The sequence below is a fragment of the Lissotriton vulgaris genome, chromosome 8 (genome assembly GCF_964263255.1).
Source record: "Lissotriton vulgaris chromosome 8, aLisVul1.2, whole genome shotgun sequence".
Classification (NCBI taxonomy): Eukaryota; Metazoa; Chordata; class Amphibia; order Caudata; family Salamandridae; genus Lissotriton; species Lissotriton vulgaris.
Genome location: NC_141696.1, coordinates 49,634,651 through 49,649,760, shown reverse-complemented (window position 1 = coordinate 49,649,760; position 15,110 = coordinate 49,634,651). Strand labels below are relative to the sequence as shown.

Sequence of the window (15,110 nt, the reverse complement as noted above, 5' to 3'; positions counted from 1 at the left end):
GTTTAGATCACACTGGGGACAATTCCGGTCTTTCTGACTCTCCAAAACTTAATATTAGTAATGATCTAATGGACTCTCCCTCTCTTTTAGAACGGACTCCGACTCAGAATCCAGGGAAACGTAAGAGGGTTGCCTCACCAGATTTGGAGGAACAAATAGAGGGGGTGGTAAATGTCTCAGCTTCGCCTCCACAGCCACCTAACACTAATGCTTCCACACAACAAGGGGGGGGTGAGACTATGACTATGATTAGCATTACAGAAGAAATATTCTTGGCCAAAATTGAGTTGCTACTCAAGTCACTTCTTCTGCCTCTCTTTGAAAGGACAAGGTTGTTAAACGCAAAAATGGACACCTTAGACCTGTTGGTGAAGGATAATATAGCGACCTCTGATAGAATTTTCTCCAGCATAGGAAAAGCTGGTTTGTCCCTTCCAATTCCATCAAATCCGAAGCCCACGATTGTGACAAACAATAAAGCAGGGGGTGGTAATAACACACAAGTAGGAGTCTCTAAACCAAAGGTCCAGCAAAAACCAGGACCCGCTGACAAAAATATAGCTCCTGCAGATAATCCTGCAAGGCCTAAACCCACTAAAAACCAGCAGGCTCAGATTAATCCAACACCAGTCAGGGGCCAAAACACCACTCACCAGCCTATTGCCAAACCCATCCCAAAGAAAAAGTGTGTGAACCTTCCACCAGAGTCAGTGCCTTATACAATTGTTTTAACTGGCGTGGCTCCACTCGCACAAGGTAAAAGGGAAACACACAAGGATCTTTATAATAAGGTCACATATTGGCTTAATAAAAACCGGCCACTCCCTCCCAATTTAAATCCTGAAATACTCAACGTTAGGAGGGTGGATTGGATAGGTTATGGTAAGAAAGACCTTGAGGGGGACTGTGTGGTGGTTAGCTTTAGAGAGCCCTGGGTTGCCGAATACATCGGCAGGGAAGCAAGATTTGGTAGAGTTGGGGACGTACAAACCTTATTACTGCATTATTTTTATCCAGCTTTACATGCTAATAGGTCCCACACTCCGTTCCAACATTCTAGACGAGACAGGCCCAGGGGGAGATTTCATTTTGACACCCCACTCTACCCAATGTTCTATCCTCACCTTGCGAACCGGTTTGCTCCCCTCTCCGGTCTAGAAGGTGTGGATTGACTTGATGTAGAACAACTGAATACTGGGAGTGTTAGTGCAGTACCAACTTGCTCTCAAATAAATGTGTGTGTTTCAAGGGCAGAGGTTGTCTCTACACCTAGTGCAAAATCTAAGAGGGGGGATAACAGGGAAATATCCTTGTCAGGTAACCCTAGACAGACAATTATTAAGGCCACCGTTAACCCACCTGCCTCTATGGCAGAGAAAACAACATACACCCTTGTAGTTTTGTCTTGGAACATAGTGGGGTTGAAGGGGAAAATGTCAGAGGCCGCTTGGGGTTCTTTTGTGGATCTACATGATGTTATCATCTTGCAAGAAAGTTGGTCAACAGAAGCTATCCATCGGGTTGGCTATCTTAATTACTATAAACCAGCCAGCAAAGGACCGAAGGGCCGCCCATCAGGGGGTTTGGTCATTTGGATCAGACAATCCTTAGCCATTACCATCACGGAACTTCCTACCTTGGGTAATGATATCCTGGCACTGAAATTAACAGATAACAATAATCGGGTTTTTTTTCTGATAAATATTTATGCCAGAGGGATGCCAGGTGGGAAGCCTGCGGGAGTGGTAGCTGAACTTGACTTCCTATTGAATGACATAAGCAGTGACAGTTGTGTTATGGTGGCAGGCGATTTCAACTGTTGCTTCGAACCATTTCCCAACCTTGACAGTGGGGGTTATGGGGAAATTGATCAGATCTGGAACATTCCCCCTTTGTCTGCCGCCCCTATCAAAAAAGTTACGGAGGCAGTCATGCAATGGTTGGGTTTTTGTCTTGAATGGGACTTACGTGCAGTGAACGGTAGGACCAAATCAGACCCGACGGGAAAAGTTACATTTGATAATTCCATGAATTCAAGTCGTATTGATTATTTTCTACTTAAGATAGAGTTCTGGAAAATGTTGGTGGATATGGAAGTAGTCAGTAGATGTGAAAGTGATCACAATCCCCTGGTGATATCATTGTTAGTATCTGAGGACTTCTGTATGAACCCCGCTACAAACATTGCAACTGCAGACGCTGGCCTTGCAAATGATTGTAGAAGAGTTAAATGGGCTGGTCTCCAAGAAAATACTGCTACCATCAGCAGGATAGCCATGGAGGTCTTAGTGGCTACAAAACAGATGGAACCCATACTTGAGGCTGGTACTCCACTCGATCAAATTGGGACAATTCATGACACTCTTTTTAATAAAATTAAGTCTTTTTTTATCAAACCTGTTAAGGAAGGAGGTAACAAAGCCCAAGCACATTCTAGGCTTAAATGGTACGACAAGACCTGTAATATTGCCCATAGCTCTCTGCTAAGTGCCATCAAATCCAAATCATGTGTGGATATAAGGATAGCTAGGGCGAATTATAAGAAGGCATTAAAAGAGGCAAAAACCAAATGGGATGACCAGCGTTGGTTGGATCTATATCAGGCTAGTACCTCATCCAACCAACAAAGATTCTGGGAGGTTGTAAAATGGGGAGAATCGGGGGAACTACATTGTCCGGTAAACCACGTTCCAGCAGAGCAATGGGTCAAACATTATGAGACGCAGTTCAGCCACACGGAACGGATCTCCCTTACTACCATTAGGGAAGATGCCAGTGTGCAGCCTGAATTGATCTCATCTGATCACGTTGTTTTTATCGAATCCGAAGCTATTTCTGCTCTTAAACAAGTGCAGAATGGCAAAGCACCCGGCATGGATTGTATCCCTGCGGACCTCTTCAAATATGACCAAAAACATTGGGTCCCGTATATATTGATTTTAGCAAACGCCATAGCTAGGGGTACTGGCGTCCCAAACTCCTGGAAAGGGGCAGAGATTTTGCCAGTGCATAAAAAAGGGAACAGATCTGATGCAGGTAATTATCGCCCCATCAGCCTCATCGATGCCCTTCAAAAAGTAATAGCCAGAATGTTGTTGGGGAAAATTCATACGTGGATGATAGAAGCAGATATTTTGTCTCCAATGCAGGCTGGGTTTAGGGCACACATTAGCACAGTTGACCAGATTTTAAGATTTGTCATGATCTATTGGAAAACTGTGTTACTGAGAGACGGGAAGATCTTCGCTGCATTTGTGGATCTCAGATCAGCGTTTGATCTGGTCCCCAGGGGGAAGATGTGGGCTGCACTAAGAAGGATGGGGGTTCCTTCTGCACTTTTAGATTTTACCATTAAGATGCATGAGGGTAACTTCGCAAGAGTCAGATGGGGTCGGCAGGGCCAGGTTACTGAATCCTTCCCTGTGACCCGAGGTGTGAGGCAGGGCTGTGTCCTGGCCCCCACCCTATTTGTGCTCTTCATTAATCAGGTGGTTAAGTTCCTTTCTGACACCCACACTGATGCTCCTTCACTGGGTGGGACAAAATTCCCCCTTTTAATTTTTGCAGACGATACCCTCATATTAGCCAAAACACAGAAGGGTTTACAGGTTGCAATTAACAAATTCATGGATTTTTGTAATCTGAATGATCTTGAGATTAATATCAACAAAACCAAGTTTATGGTCTTGACCAAGAAAAAGCCATTGAGGGGCAATATCTTATTGAATGGATCCAGACTGGAACAGGTTGATGTAATGACCTATCTTGGGGTTACTCTGGATTATAGGTTAAAATGGAAAGAGCAAGTAGAGGCACTCTGCCTGAAATTTGCCCGCTTGACTGGTTGCCTAGTAAAAGAGCAGCGGCGCTCCTTGACCAAAAGAGTACTGCCTGCGCTCAAAATCTATAGTGCTAAAATCAGTTCAGCGATATTGTATGGGGCAGACATTTGGGGCTGTGTGGACTTAGCTGTCCTGGATAGGATACAGAATAAATTCCTTCGTAACTTAGTTAGTCTCCCTCCATCAACACCAGTTATTCCACTTTTGATGGACATGGGCATGCATACCATTAAGCATCAGGCCCAGTACAGGATGGTGGCTCTATGGAGACGCATATGGTCCACCCCGGAACTGGCTATGTTTGCCCGTGAGCTTCAAGATGTGAGACTGCAACAAGGGGCAGGCAACATACCATGGCTAAAGCAAATTAAGAACACCCTTGTTGAAATGGGCTTACCTTTGTTATGGTCAGAGCCGGGCTCCCAAACCTTTCCTACTAAGGATGAATTTAAACGTCTGTTCTGGTCCATGGTAAAAACAGAACATGTAGCACTTTCTGAGAAAGTGAACTTGACAGGCCAGTTCTTGCTCCACAAAGTAATTCCCAATAAAGAAGTGTATTGGGATGTAATCCTTAAGACACTAGATAGGAAACTATATCATCAGTTCCGTGTGGGCACGTTGCCCTTGAGGGCCTTTACTAGCGGCTGGCAGAGGCTGGAGTCAAGTCTCTGTCCCTGTTGTGCCGTTTGTGAAGAAACACTAGGCCATTTTTTATTTGTCTGTACTGCCTATTGCGAACCACGCAATAAGTGGCTGAAACCTGTATGTATTAGACTAAACACCCGAGTGAGAAGTGAAGCATTGTACACCTTGAAAACGAATACTTCTGAATGGCTAACTATAGGATTGGCGAAATTCCTCGGGTGGGCTTGGTTGATAAGGTCTAAGTCAATTAGTTCATAAATCAAGATCTAAACAACCTGTACACTATGTTCCTAAACTGTTTTTTTCTTCTTTTGGTCTATGAAATTAATAGTATTGATGATCTGCAAATTTTATATATGTTCCAATGATTTTACTACTTCTCTTGACGTCTTTACATATATGTTTAATTGAGATCTTAACTTCACTTGTCTTGTTTTCTTCGTTTCTTTTTTTTTTTTTTTTTTATTGATCTGGTTATCACATGTATTCATTATATGTATTTAAATATTTATATCATTATGATTCTGATTGTATTTAATGTAGTTAATGTAAAATTTTCTTGTATATATGTGTCTTTTATGATGAAAAATCGAAATAAAGACGTTAAAAACTGAAAACTGATAATTGACGCTGCAGTGGACGTTGCTGCCACTGGATTTCGGCAGCTAGCGGGTGCAGCTGTTCTCAGGAGGCAAGGATGGTTGAAGGCAACATCCTTTCAGCAGGAGGTCCAAACAAGGATTATAGACATGGCATTTGATGGAGAATTCTTATTTGGAAAGCATGTTGATGATGCTCTGGAGGCCATCAAAAAAGATACTGAGACAGCACGTTCGCTGGGTACTCTACAATACCGGAAGTCTTCCTTTCGTGGAGCAAAAGGAAGAGGGAATTTCTCTAATAGAGGAGGTTATAACCAGCAGCGCTCCTATTCTTCTGCCCAGGGAAACCAAAGATTCCAACCATATCGGCAGCAAACATATGGACAGAGGAAAGGAAATTTCTCTCAACCTCGAGGAAAATCTAATTATCGAGGAAGAGACAATAAGAAATGAGGTACGCATCCTGCCACCACTTTCTGCCAACCCGAACCAAATTGGAGGAAAAATATCCCAAAATTACTTAAATTGGTCCAAAATTACCACAGACAAATGGGTTCTGGACGTGGTAGCCAGAGGTCACATTTTGGAATTCGTAAAAACTCCCCCAAATTGCCCCCCAAAAGGACCGCCTCCAGCACACCTCAAGGAGCTGTTCACCCAGATCGACACCATGATTCGGAAGGGAGCAATAGAAAGGGTACCTCATCATCAGAAAGGAAAAGGCTTCTACCCAAGATTTTTCCTTATTCGCAAGAAGTCGGGAGAATGGCGTCCCATCCTCGACCTGCGTGCCCTAAACAAATTCCTAAAAAAGGCAAAAGACATTCAGGATGCTAACACTTCAAGAAATTCTCCAATTTCTTTCGGCAGGAGAGTTTATGGCAACACTCGACCTTCAGGATGCATACTTCCACGTACCGATTTTTCCCAGGCATCCGAAGTTTCTGAGGTTCACAGTGGCTGGCAGGTACTTCCAGTTCAAAGTTCTTCCATTTGGACTGCGTTCAGCCCCCAGAGTGTTTACGAAGATACTGGCCCCGGTGGCTGCCCATCTTCGGTTGCAATCGATACAGATATATCCATATCTGGACGATTGCCTTATCAAGGCCAGTTCTTTCGACATGGCGCAAGATCACATTCAAACAGCTCTGTCACTGATGCAAAGCCTGGGTTTCTCAGTAAACTTCGAAAAGTCACACCTCAGGCCAGCAACAAGAAAGACTTTCTTGGGAGCGACTCGCCCAAGTATTCATCTCAAGGGAAAGACAGGAAAAGATTCAACGATTGGCTGCGGCACTGTTATTAAAAAAGTGTGTTTCAGTGCGCATGTTCAAGTCCTTCATCGGGATGATTTCTTCCTGCATTCTTCTCACCCCCAACTGTCGTCTTCGGGTGAGGCCCTTGCAAGAAGAGCTCAGTCGCCAGTGGATTCAGGTATCGGGATCCTTCGAGGATATCATCCAAATTACGCCTCGAATGCGAGAAGCGATACAATGGTGGACCCACCGATCCAACATACAAGTGGGATGCTCTTTCCTCACGGAAGTGCCCAGGTTCATAGTAACGACCGACGCTTCAACAACAGGCTGGAGTGCACACCTCCAAGGCATGACGGTCAGCGGGAAATGGAACCAGATCCAAATGAGATGTCACATAAACAGGCTAGAGTTGCACGCCATATTTCTAGCCCTGAAGTCCTTTCAAGCGACTCTAGAAGGTGCCACAGTTTTAATTCGGACAGACAACACCACCTGCATGCATTATCTGAACAAGCAGGGCGGCACAAGATCAGCCCGGTTGTCGCAACAAGCACAAGAGATTGGAGTTGGGCCCTGACTCACAATATCCATCTGTCAGCGGTCCATGTTCCGGGGATCGCAAATGTGTTAGCGGACTCTCTCAGCAGGTCCAGGGGCTGCACTCACGAGTGGGAACTACATCTACCATCTCTAAACCGCATCTTTCAGATATGGGGGCATCCGGATTTGGACTTGTTTGCGACATACCAGAACAGGAAATGCCCATACTTTGCAAGCTGGGTTCCCCACAAGGACTCGTGTGGGGATGCCCTTTCGCTGAATTGGAATCAAATATTCGCATACGCTTTTCCACCGATACCTCTGATCCCGAAAGTCATCAGGAAGATGAAGAAGCAGCCATGCCGGTTGATACTGATTGCTCCACGATGGCCCAGGCAATACTGGTTCACCGAGCTACTCCTTCTCTCGGAATGCAACCCTATCCAACTTCCACGCATTCCGAATCTTCTCTCTACCCAGCAGGGCAGAGTGTACCATCCGGACCCGAACTCGCTGATATGGTCAGCTTGGCTCCTAAGCACATGGAATTTGCACACCTAAACATTCCACAAGATTGCCAGGAGGTGCTGGCGAAGGCCAGAGCTCCATCCATGATCAAAACCTACAAATTTAAGTGGAAGCGTTTCTGTGCATGGTGCCAATCTAATGGTCTACATCCCATTCATGCAAAACCGGAGCAAATCCTTCCTTTCTTTTTGCATTTGGCCAGATTGGGTTTGGCACATTCTACTCTTAAAGTCTTCCTAGCTGCCATTTCTAGATTTTGTCAAGATGGATCAAATTCTTTGTTTTCTGTACGGATCATACAACAATTTTTCAAGGGATTGTTTCGTATGTTTCCGCCTGTCCGGAAACCTCCTCCTGCATGGCATCTGATTGTCGTAATAACTCAGCTCATGCGTCACCCTTTCGAGCCAATCCATAAGGTGGGCCTGAAATTTCTGACATGGAAAGTATCTTTGTTACTGGCCTTAGCATCTGCTAGAAGGGTTAGCGATATTCAGGCATTTACATCTAAAGCGCCTTTCATCCAATTCACCACGGACTCAGTAGTGCTGCGGACTAATCCAACGTACATGCCTAAAGTGCCTTTGGATTTTCATCTGAATGAGCTGGTTGTCCTAAAAACATTCTTTCCAACCCCACAGTCTCCAGCTGAAAGAGCACTACATTCGTTAGACATTAGAAGATGTCTTAAGTTTTACTTATCAAGAACTTCGGCCATCCGCAAGACAGATCAACTGTTTGTGGCTTATGGACGATAGCGCAAGGGCTGTGCAGTTTCGAAGCAGACCATTGCTAGATGGGTCTCCTCTACTATTGGACTTTGTCATCAGCAAGCCGGTAGACCCTTACAGGCCTTGCCAAGAGCACATTCTACAAGGGTGGTTAGCTCTTCCACTGCCCTTTTTGCTGGTGTACCTCTTCGACAGATCTGCAGAGCTGCTACTTGGTCTAGCAGACACACCTTTACTAGACACTACTGTCTAGATTCAGCAGACGACGCGGATGCTTCGGTTGGGAGAGCAGTGCTGCGCAATCTTTTCAAATAAGGTGAGCCTCTGTTTCCACCTCCTCCTCTTTGCTCTTTAGACGTTATTCCAGATGTTGATGATTACTATTATACATGTACACTGTATATAAATATATATATATATATTTGATTCTCTGACGTCTACAAGCGTTATGCTAGGAGTACTGCTTACTATTCTGATTCAGGCATGTGAATCTATGAAACACACCCCTAATACTGGAGAAGAACAATAGTTACTTACCTGTAAACAGGTGGTTCTCCAGTATTGGTGTCTTTCATAGATTCACATGCAACCCGCCCACCTCCCCCCAGAGACTCACTCAGGCATTATGGGGTTTCACTCCTGTGCGAGAAAATCTGAGAGCCTGATCCTCTGGGGAGAACATTCTGGTGGGTGCTGTCGCCTGATTGGCTGCAGTTTGGACTAAGACATAATGACTAGGATAGTCACGATTGTGAAGGTTTTTTCTACTGTAGCTGGTGCTACTTTACTTCCTGGTTGGGTATTTCTGATATTTGCTATATGTATTATGGCATTTTATTACTTTTTTATATACCGTGGGACTCCCACTCCGACGACGGGGAATGATTCAGGCATGTGAATCTATGAAAGACACCAATACTGGAGAACCACCTGTTTACAGGTAAGTAACTATTGTTCTTCTGTCTCAGGATCAACAAATTCGCCTGCGTCCCAATCCATCCCTGTTGACGATGTCCCAGGGCCAAGTAATGCATCCGGACCCGAGTTCCCTGCAATTGACAGCTTGGCTCATGAGCACAGGGAATTAAGATCTTTAGATATCCCTCAGGATTGCAAGAAAATGTTAGCTCAGACTTGAGCCCCAAGTACGAATAGAACCTATCGAGCAAATTGGAAGCATTTTTGTGCATGGTGCCACAAAGAAAATCTTCATCCATTCACTTCAGCTCCTCATAAGATCTTATCGTACATGTTGTCTTTGGATCTCATAAGATCTTACCGTACATGTTGTCTTTGGCCAGGTCAGGTCTTCAACACTCTTCCATCAAAGTGCATCTGGTAGTGATCTCTAGGTTTAGACGAACAGCCTCTGGCCCTTCTTTCTGGTCCGCAAGAGTGATCAAGCAGTTCCTGAAAGGTCTATTCAGGAGTTTTCCTCCGGTTAAACCTCCTCCTCCATTATGGCAACTCAACCTGGTCCTCACCCATCTCATGAGGGCTCCTTTTGAACTTATTCATAAAGCGGAGATTACATTTTTGTCATGGAAGGTGGCTTTTCTTCTGGTGATTACATCAGCCAGGAGGGTTGGAGAACTTTAAGCTCTCACGATTGTTGACCCTTTCTTACAGTTCAAGAAGGACTCTTTAATTTTTTAACAAATCCGAAATTTATTCCAAAAGTCCCTTCGAATTGTCACTTGAATGAACCTGTTGTTCTAAAGTCTTTTTTTCCTCGACCTTCGACTCTGGCGGAAAGATCTCTCCACACTTTGGATGTCAAAAGATGCCTGAAATTTTATCTCCAACGCACAAAGGATTTCAGGAAGACTACGCAACTTTTTGTCGCTTTTAGCACTCCAAGAAAAGGCTTACCCCTGTCAAAGCAGGGGATATCATGTTGGATTGCCAGCACAAATCATTTCTGTCATCAGGCGATAGGGAGGCCGCTGAGGGGACGGATCAAAGCTCATTCTACGAGATCAGTGTCATCATCTACGGCTCTGTTCTCTGGTGTCCCTATTAAGGACATTTGTAGGGCAGCTACATGGAGCAGTGCCCATTCATTCATGAAACACTACTGTTTGGACTCTTCCACAAGGAGTGAGACAGCAGTTGGACAAGCAATCCTGAGAAATCTATTCCAGTGAGCGGTGAGCTTTCCCTTCTATCCCTCCTTCCTTTATTGCACATTTTGTATCGGATAATATTGCCTATCTATTGTTACAATGTGTTTTGATTATCTATGATAATACTGATACTGTGATGTGCTGATATGCATGTAACAAAATGTGCATTTGTTGCTTACTGCTAGCTACTCTGATACAAAGCATGGGAATCTATGAAAGTCCAATACTGGGGCAAAAAAACAAGTTACTTATCTGTAACGTTGGTTCCCCAGTATTGGTACTTTCATAGATTCCCATGCGCCCACCCGCCTCCCCTGGGAAAGCTCAGCCTTCAGCAGATGTGATTTCTATTACACAACGGCTACGAAAATCTAAGTCTCTGAGGCTCTCTCAGGAGGGTTCTATGGGGTGAGGCTACTCTGATTGGTTGTTGCAATTTTTGGTCTCTTTTACAAAAAGAGGTGGATGTGTTACAAAATGAGATGAGGCCTAGGCCTGTCTTTCTCTTTTGTACCTACTGCTATGGTATTTTTCTATTTACCGAGGCTCCCATTCCGACGACGGCGGAATGATACAAAGCATGGGAATCTATGAAAGTACCAATACTGGAGAACCAAAGTTACAGGTAAGTAACTTGTTTTCTTTTTTATTCCCTTTTGTATATTTGCTCCTGTAGTCCACTGACATTGAATAAATGGCTACATTGACTGAAAAAAACTCTCTTTTGATCAAATGATGTCTATTGTAGATATTGACCTGTAGTGTTTCTCTGAAAGTCTGCGCCTGACTGCTCAAATCTACCTCATACTTCTTGCTCTGTTTATTTCCCTCAGGAAGGAGGTGTGTTATTGTGAAAATGGCAAGAGTCAGCATTTGCATGAGAACACCAGCCACACTGAACCAGAAATGAACCGGGAGAAACACATTGAAAAAGTGCCAACTGATGCCTTCGGGGACCTCACCTTCGAAGGCCCCGAAATCAAGAAAGCAAAGGTGAGTGATGGCTGAGTGGCCGAAGCTGTTGCAGACAAGCCCAGCTCAAGCTCAAGGTAGCACTCTGCCACATTCTGGAGTTAAATAGGATTCAGAGGCACCAAATTAATCTCAAAAGCTGCAAAAGGTTCCCCCATGCTGAAAATGAGAAAGGTTGTTTCCACTTATTAAACCCGACTACAAATGAACAAGAAATAAAGATTAAGCTAAGAAACCTATGCATCTCCAATTCAATTTGGGTTCTTTTCAATCACCAAAGTAACCTTTGAGTTTAGAAGACAGATAACAAAATGTACTGAGGTGAAAAACTGTGTATGTAGGGTTAATAGATTAACGGTCCAGGAGCAGTCCTGGACGCAGTCTGAAGAACCTCAGTAGCAAAGTTAGACCATCCGCAGCGCAAAAGTGTCAGAGTTGTTAGTGAGAAAGTTATTCTATGTTGAATACAGGTACCAATCTGCAGAAAGTCAGTGCCCTAAAATGTGCAGTCACTTCACACTGTACCCATCAGTAAACTCTAAACTATGTGCCAACTGTCTGGGATGGCTCCGTCAGAAGGCAAGGAGGTGGTCGGCTGCGCTGCAGTGTGCACTACTAATCCTCTGGATAACCCCTAGTGATGCAAGCAATAAACAGACAAAACTGTATATTTATACTTTAAATCTTAAGACACAGGAAATAGGATCTTCCTACATAAACCCAATATATTCCTTAGACAAATATGATAACAGAGATCCAGATTCAGAGCCAGCCAAAGCTGTGTAACGGAGTATCAAAATTATATAGTGATTTTTTAAACAGAGTTTTATATAGCGTAAACTTAACCCGAAGGTATCGGGTATCAGAGCCCTTTACATGAGCACCATTTGCGTTACATTAATTTTTGTTAGGCACGGGGAGATTACGTGATTTGCCCAGAATCACAGGATGCTGCGCGTCCCTGCGAAACTCGAACTTGGTTTCCCAGTTCCGAGGTCGACCGCCCTAGCCGTTAGGCCACCTCCTCTCCCCAAGAATGCCAGGGAAACGATCATGCCCAAAGTAGGAAAAATGGATCAATAGTGAATGTTAAATGCAGTAAAATTCATATTTTAGCATATAACAGTTGAGAATTGGACCTGCGTTAAAATTGATACAAGATATAACTATTGCCTGAGTAGCGGATCTGGCTGGTGTTGTTGGACCTGCGCCTATATTGAAGCAAAATATACTGTTGCCTGAGATACTAGGGGGCTTGTGGACCAGATGGACGCACACTAGTGAGGCTCCGTCAGCCACGGAGCCCTAATCCATCAAGAATCCTGTGACTGCTGGGCAATCTCACTGTGTGCCTCCCCATACTGAAGTGGAGGGTCAGTGACAACAGAACGGCTGTTTGCAGGGCAGGCACCAGCCACAGAAAATGGGATAAGCGGCAGAAGAGACTTGCGGCCTAAGCTACGAGGAGCGACCGGCCAGGTCGCGTAAGTTGAGGCCCAGCTGCCGGCTGCACGGGTCGGGCCCGTTCACCCATGGTTATCCTCTCTCCCCTGACCTTCTCCACAAGACACCTGGTGGCCGGAGAACAATAAAAGAAAGAACAATCTCACAAAAGGGGGAAAACAAAAAAAATAATTAATAAATAAACATTGAAAGAAAAGGCCGGTGCCTACACAGCGGGCTGAAGAAGAGGGCCCAGCCGAAAAGCAGCAAGCAGGGCTGAAGCAGCAGAGGGGGTCCACTCCAACCCGCCACGAGAACCATGAAGCTGCGGCGCACACCTCGGCTGGGCGAGGCGGCACGACTGGGGGAAAGCCATACAGTGTGACAGACGCTTGACACTGCTGCCGCAGACAGCTTTGGAGACGCCTCCCCACCTGCAGCGCCAACAAGCGGGGCGGGGATCTGGACCTGCAGCTGTGCCTGCCCGCGTGTGAGCCGTGATGTGAGCCGTGATCTCCCTGATCAGCCACCCATGAAGATACACCCTGCTAGTGCCTATCGACCCTAGCCCGGATTGCAGGGCAGCGAGGGTACACCAAATGCTGCTGGATGAGGCTGTGAGGTGGGCGGGTGTGGCTGCGATTGACGGCGCCTCCAACATGTTGCATGCATCCCTGTGCGGGTCAGGGGGCCTGAAGGCTTGACACATAAGGCCTGACACCCCCCAAGTGCCCCGCTGTCCGGGTACCAACACAGTGAGTCACCGAGGGGCCACTCAACTGACACCACATACCTCTGTTACGTCAGGACTCGAACAATCCTTGCGGGTTTCCTCAGATCGGCACGACTGGGGGAAAGCCATACAGTGTGACAGACGCTTGACACTGCTGCCGCAGACAGCTTTGGAGACGCCTCCCCACCTGCAGCGCCAACAAGCGGGGCGGGGATCTGGACCTGCAGCTGTGCCTGCCCGCGTGTGAGCCGTGATCTCCCTGATCAGCCACCCATGAAGATACACCCTGCTGGTGCCTATCGACCCTAGCCCGGATTGCAGGGCAGCGAGGGTACACCAAATGCTGCTGGATGAGGCTGTGAGGTGGGCGGGTGTGGCTGCGATTGACGGCGCCTCCAACATGTTGCATGCGTCCCTGTGCGGGGCAGGGGGCCTGAAGGCTTGACACATAAGGCCTGACACCCCCCAAGTGCCCCGCTGTCCGTGTACCAACCCAGTGAGTCACCGAGGGGCCACTCAACTGACACCACATACCTCTGTTACGTCAGGACTCGAACAATCCTTGCCGGTTTCCTCAGATCCTTGGCACCGGCGTGGCAGGAGGGAGTGGCGTTATCGGCTGGTGGACTGGAGACTTTGCTATGCCCAAAAGCCCCTGTACTGCACCTGACCAGCGGCTGTGGAGACACTCCCATTCAGGGTCCGGGGGACGTGGCCCATACGTAGACCACGCACCTTCAGGCACTGGCCTTACAACACCGCCAAGAAAGAGGCCTGGAGCTCATGAGCGATACTGACCCTTCCCCCCCCGTGCGGAGCGGGGCAGGACAATAAGCCTCACCCTGTGAGCAAGACACAAACAGACGCTGTGCAAACTGGGACTGTGCGGCACAAAGGGGAGTTAAAAAGTCTACATAGTCGGCACACGGAGGGAGCTCGCCTGACGAAACACCCATACCTGGTATCGCACGGCACGCCTCAGGCCACTCAGGGGCTGCTGTGGGCACCGCAACTCCAGACTTGCGTAGAGAGCTCAACACGAATAACACTTGGAGCACCGAGTGCCTGCAGCACCTGCCACAGAGGGGCCCTACAATTCGAGAACGGTCTGATCAGCACCAACAGTCAGCTGACAAGTGCCATAGCCTTTGACAACCCCCCCGGATGCGAAGGCTGCCATAATAGGGAAGCCAGACGGTAAACAGCCTAAGCTCACCTTTGAAGCCCGCAGGACGCCCAGAGGACAGCCGCCCAAGACGGAGCAAGACAACGGGGGCCAGGCGAACAGAGACGCGGATGAAGTAGACATTAAGACGATGCTCAGCACAATGAAAGCTAGCTTTGCCTCCATTGAGGGAAAAATTAACTCCATGTGCGCAAGAATTGATCAGATTACTAAAAAGATTGCAAAGCAAGATAGAGGAATCAAAGAGGCATAAGCGCGAATCTCCACCCTCGATGATGGCCATGCTCAGGTGGCTGGACAGCTCACAGACATTGATAAGCTGCTGCAGGTGATCGCTGCAAAAAACAAAGACATCGAAGCCCGCTCCAGGCGGAACAATATTCGCATCATTGGCGTCTTGGAGTCGCCCAACACCGGGCGGCTAGAAGACTACGTAGAGCGGCTGCTTACCACATTCTTTGGGCAGGCGATCTTTTCGAGAATCCTAATTGTAGAACGGG

The 15,110-nt window shown here is 46.5% G+C and overlaps 1 protein-coding gene across 1 annotated transcript in view; it reads left to right on the top strand.

The window, feature by feature from the left end:
• LOC147693352 (transient receptor potential cation channel subfamily M member 2-like) overlaps nt 1-15,110 on the top strand; it is a 3,804,886-nt gene that overhangs the window by 78,522 nt on the left and 3,711,254 nt on the right. The window contains exon 2 of the mRNA XM_086935946.1: nt 11,110-11,269. Within this exon, the coding sequence (XP_086792072.1) occupies nt 11,110-11,269 (160 nt within the window). The remainder of the gene's footprint in view (nt 1-11,109; nt 11,270-15,110) is intronic.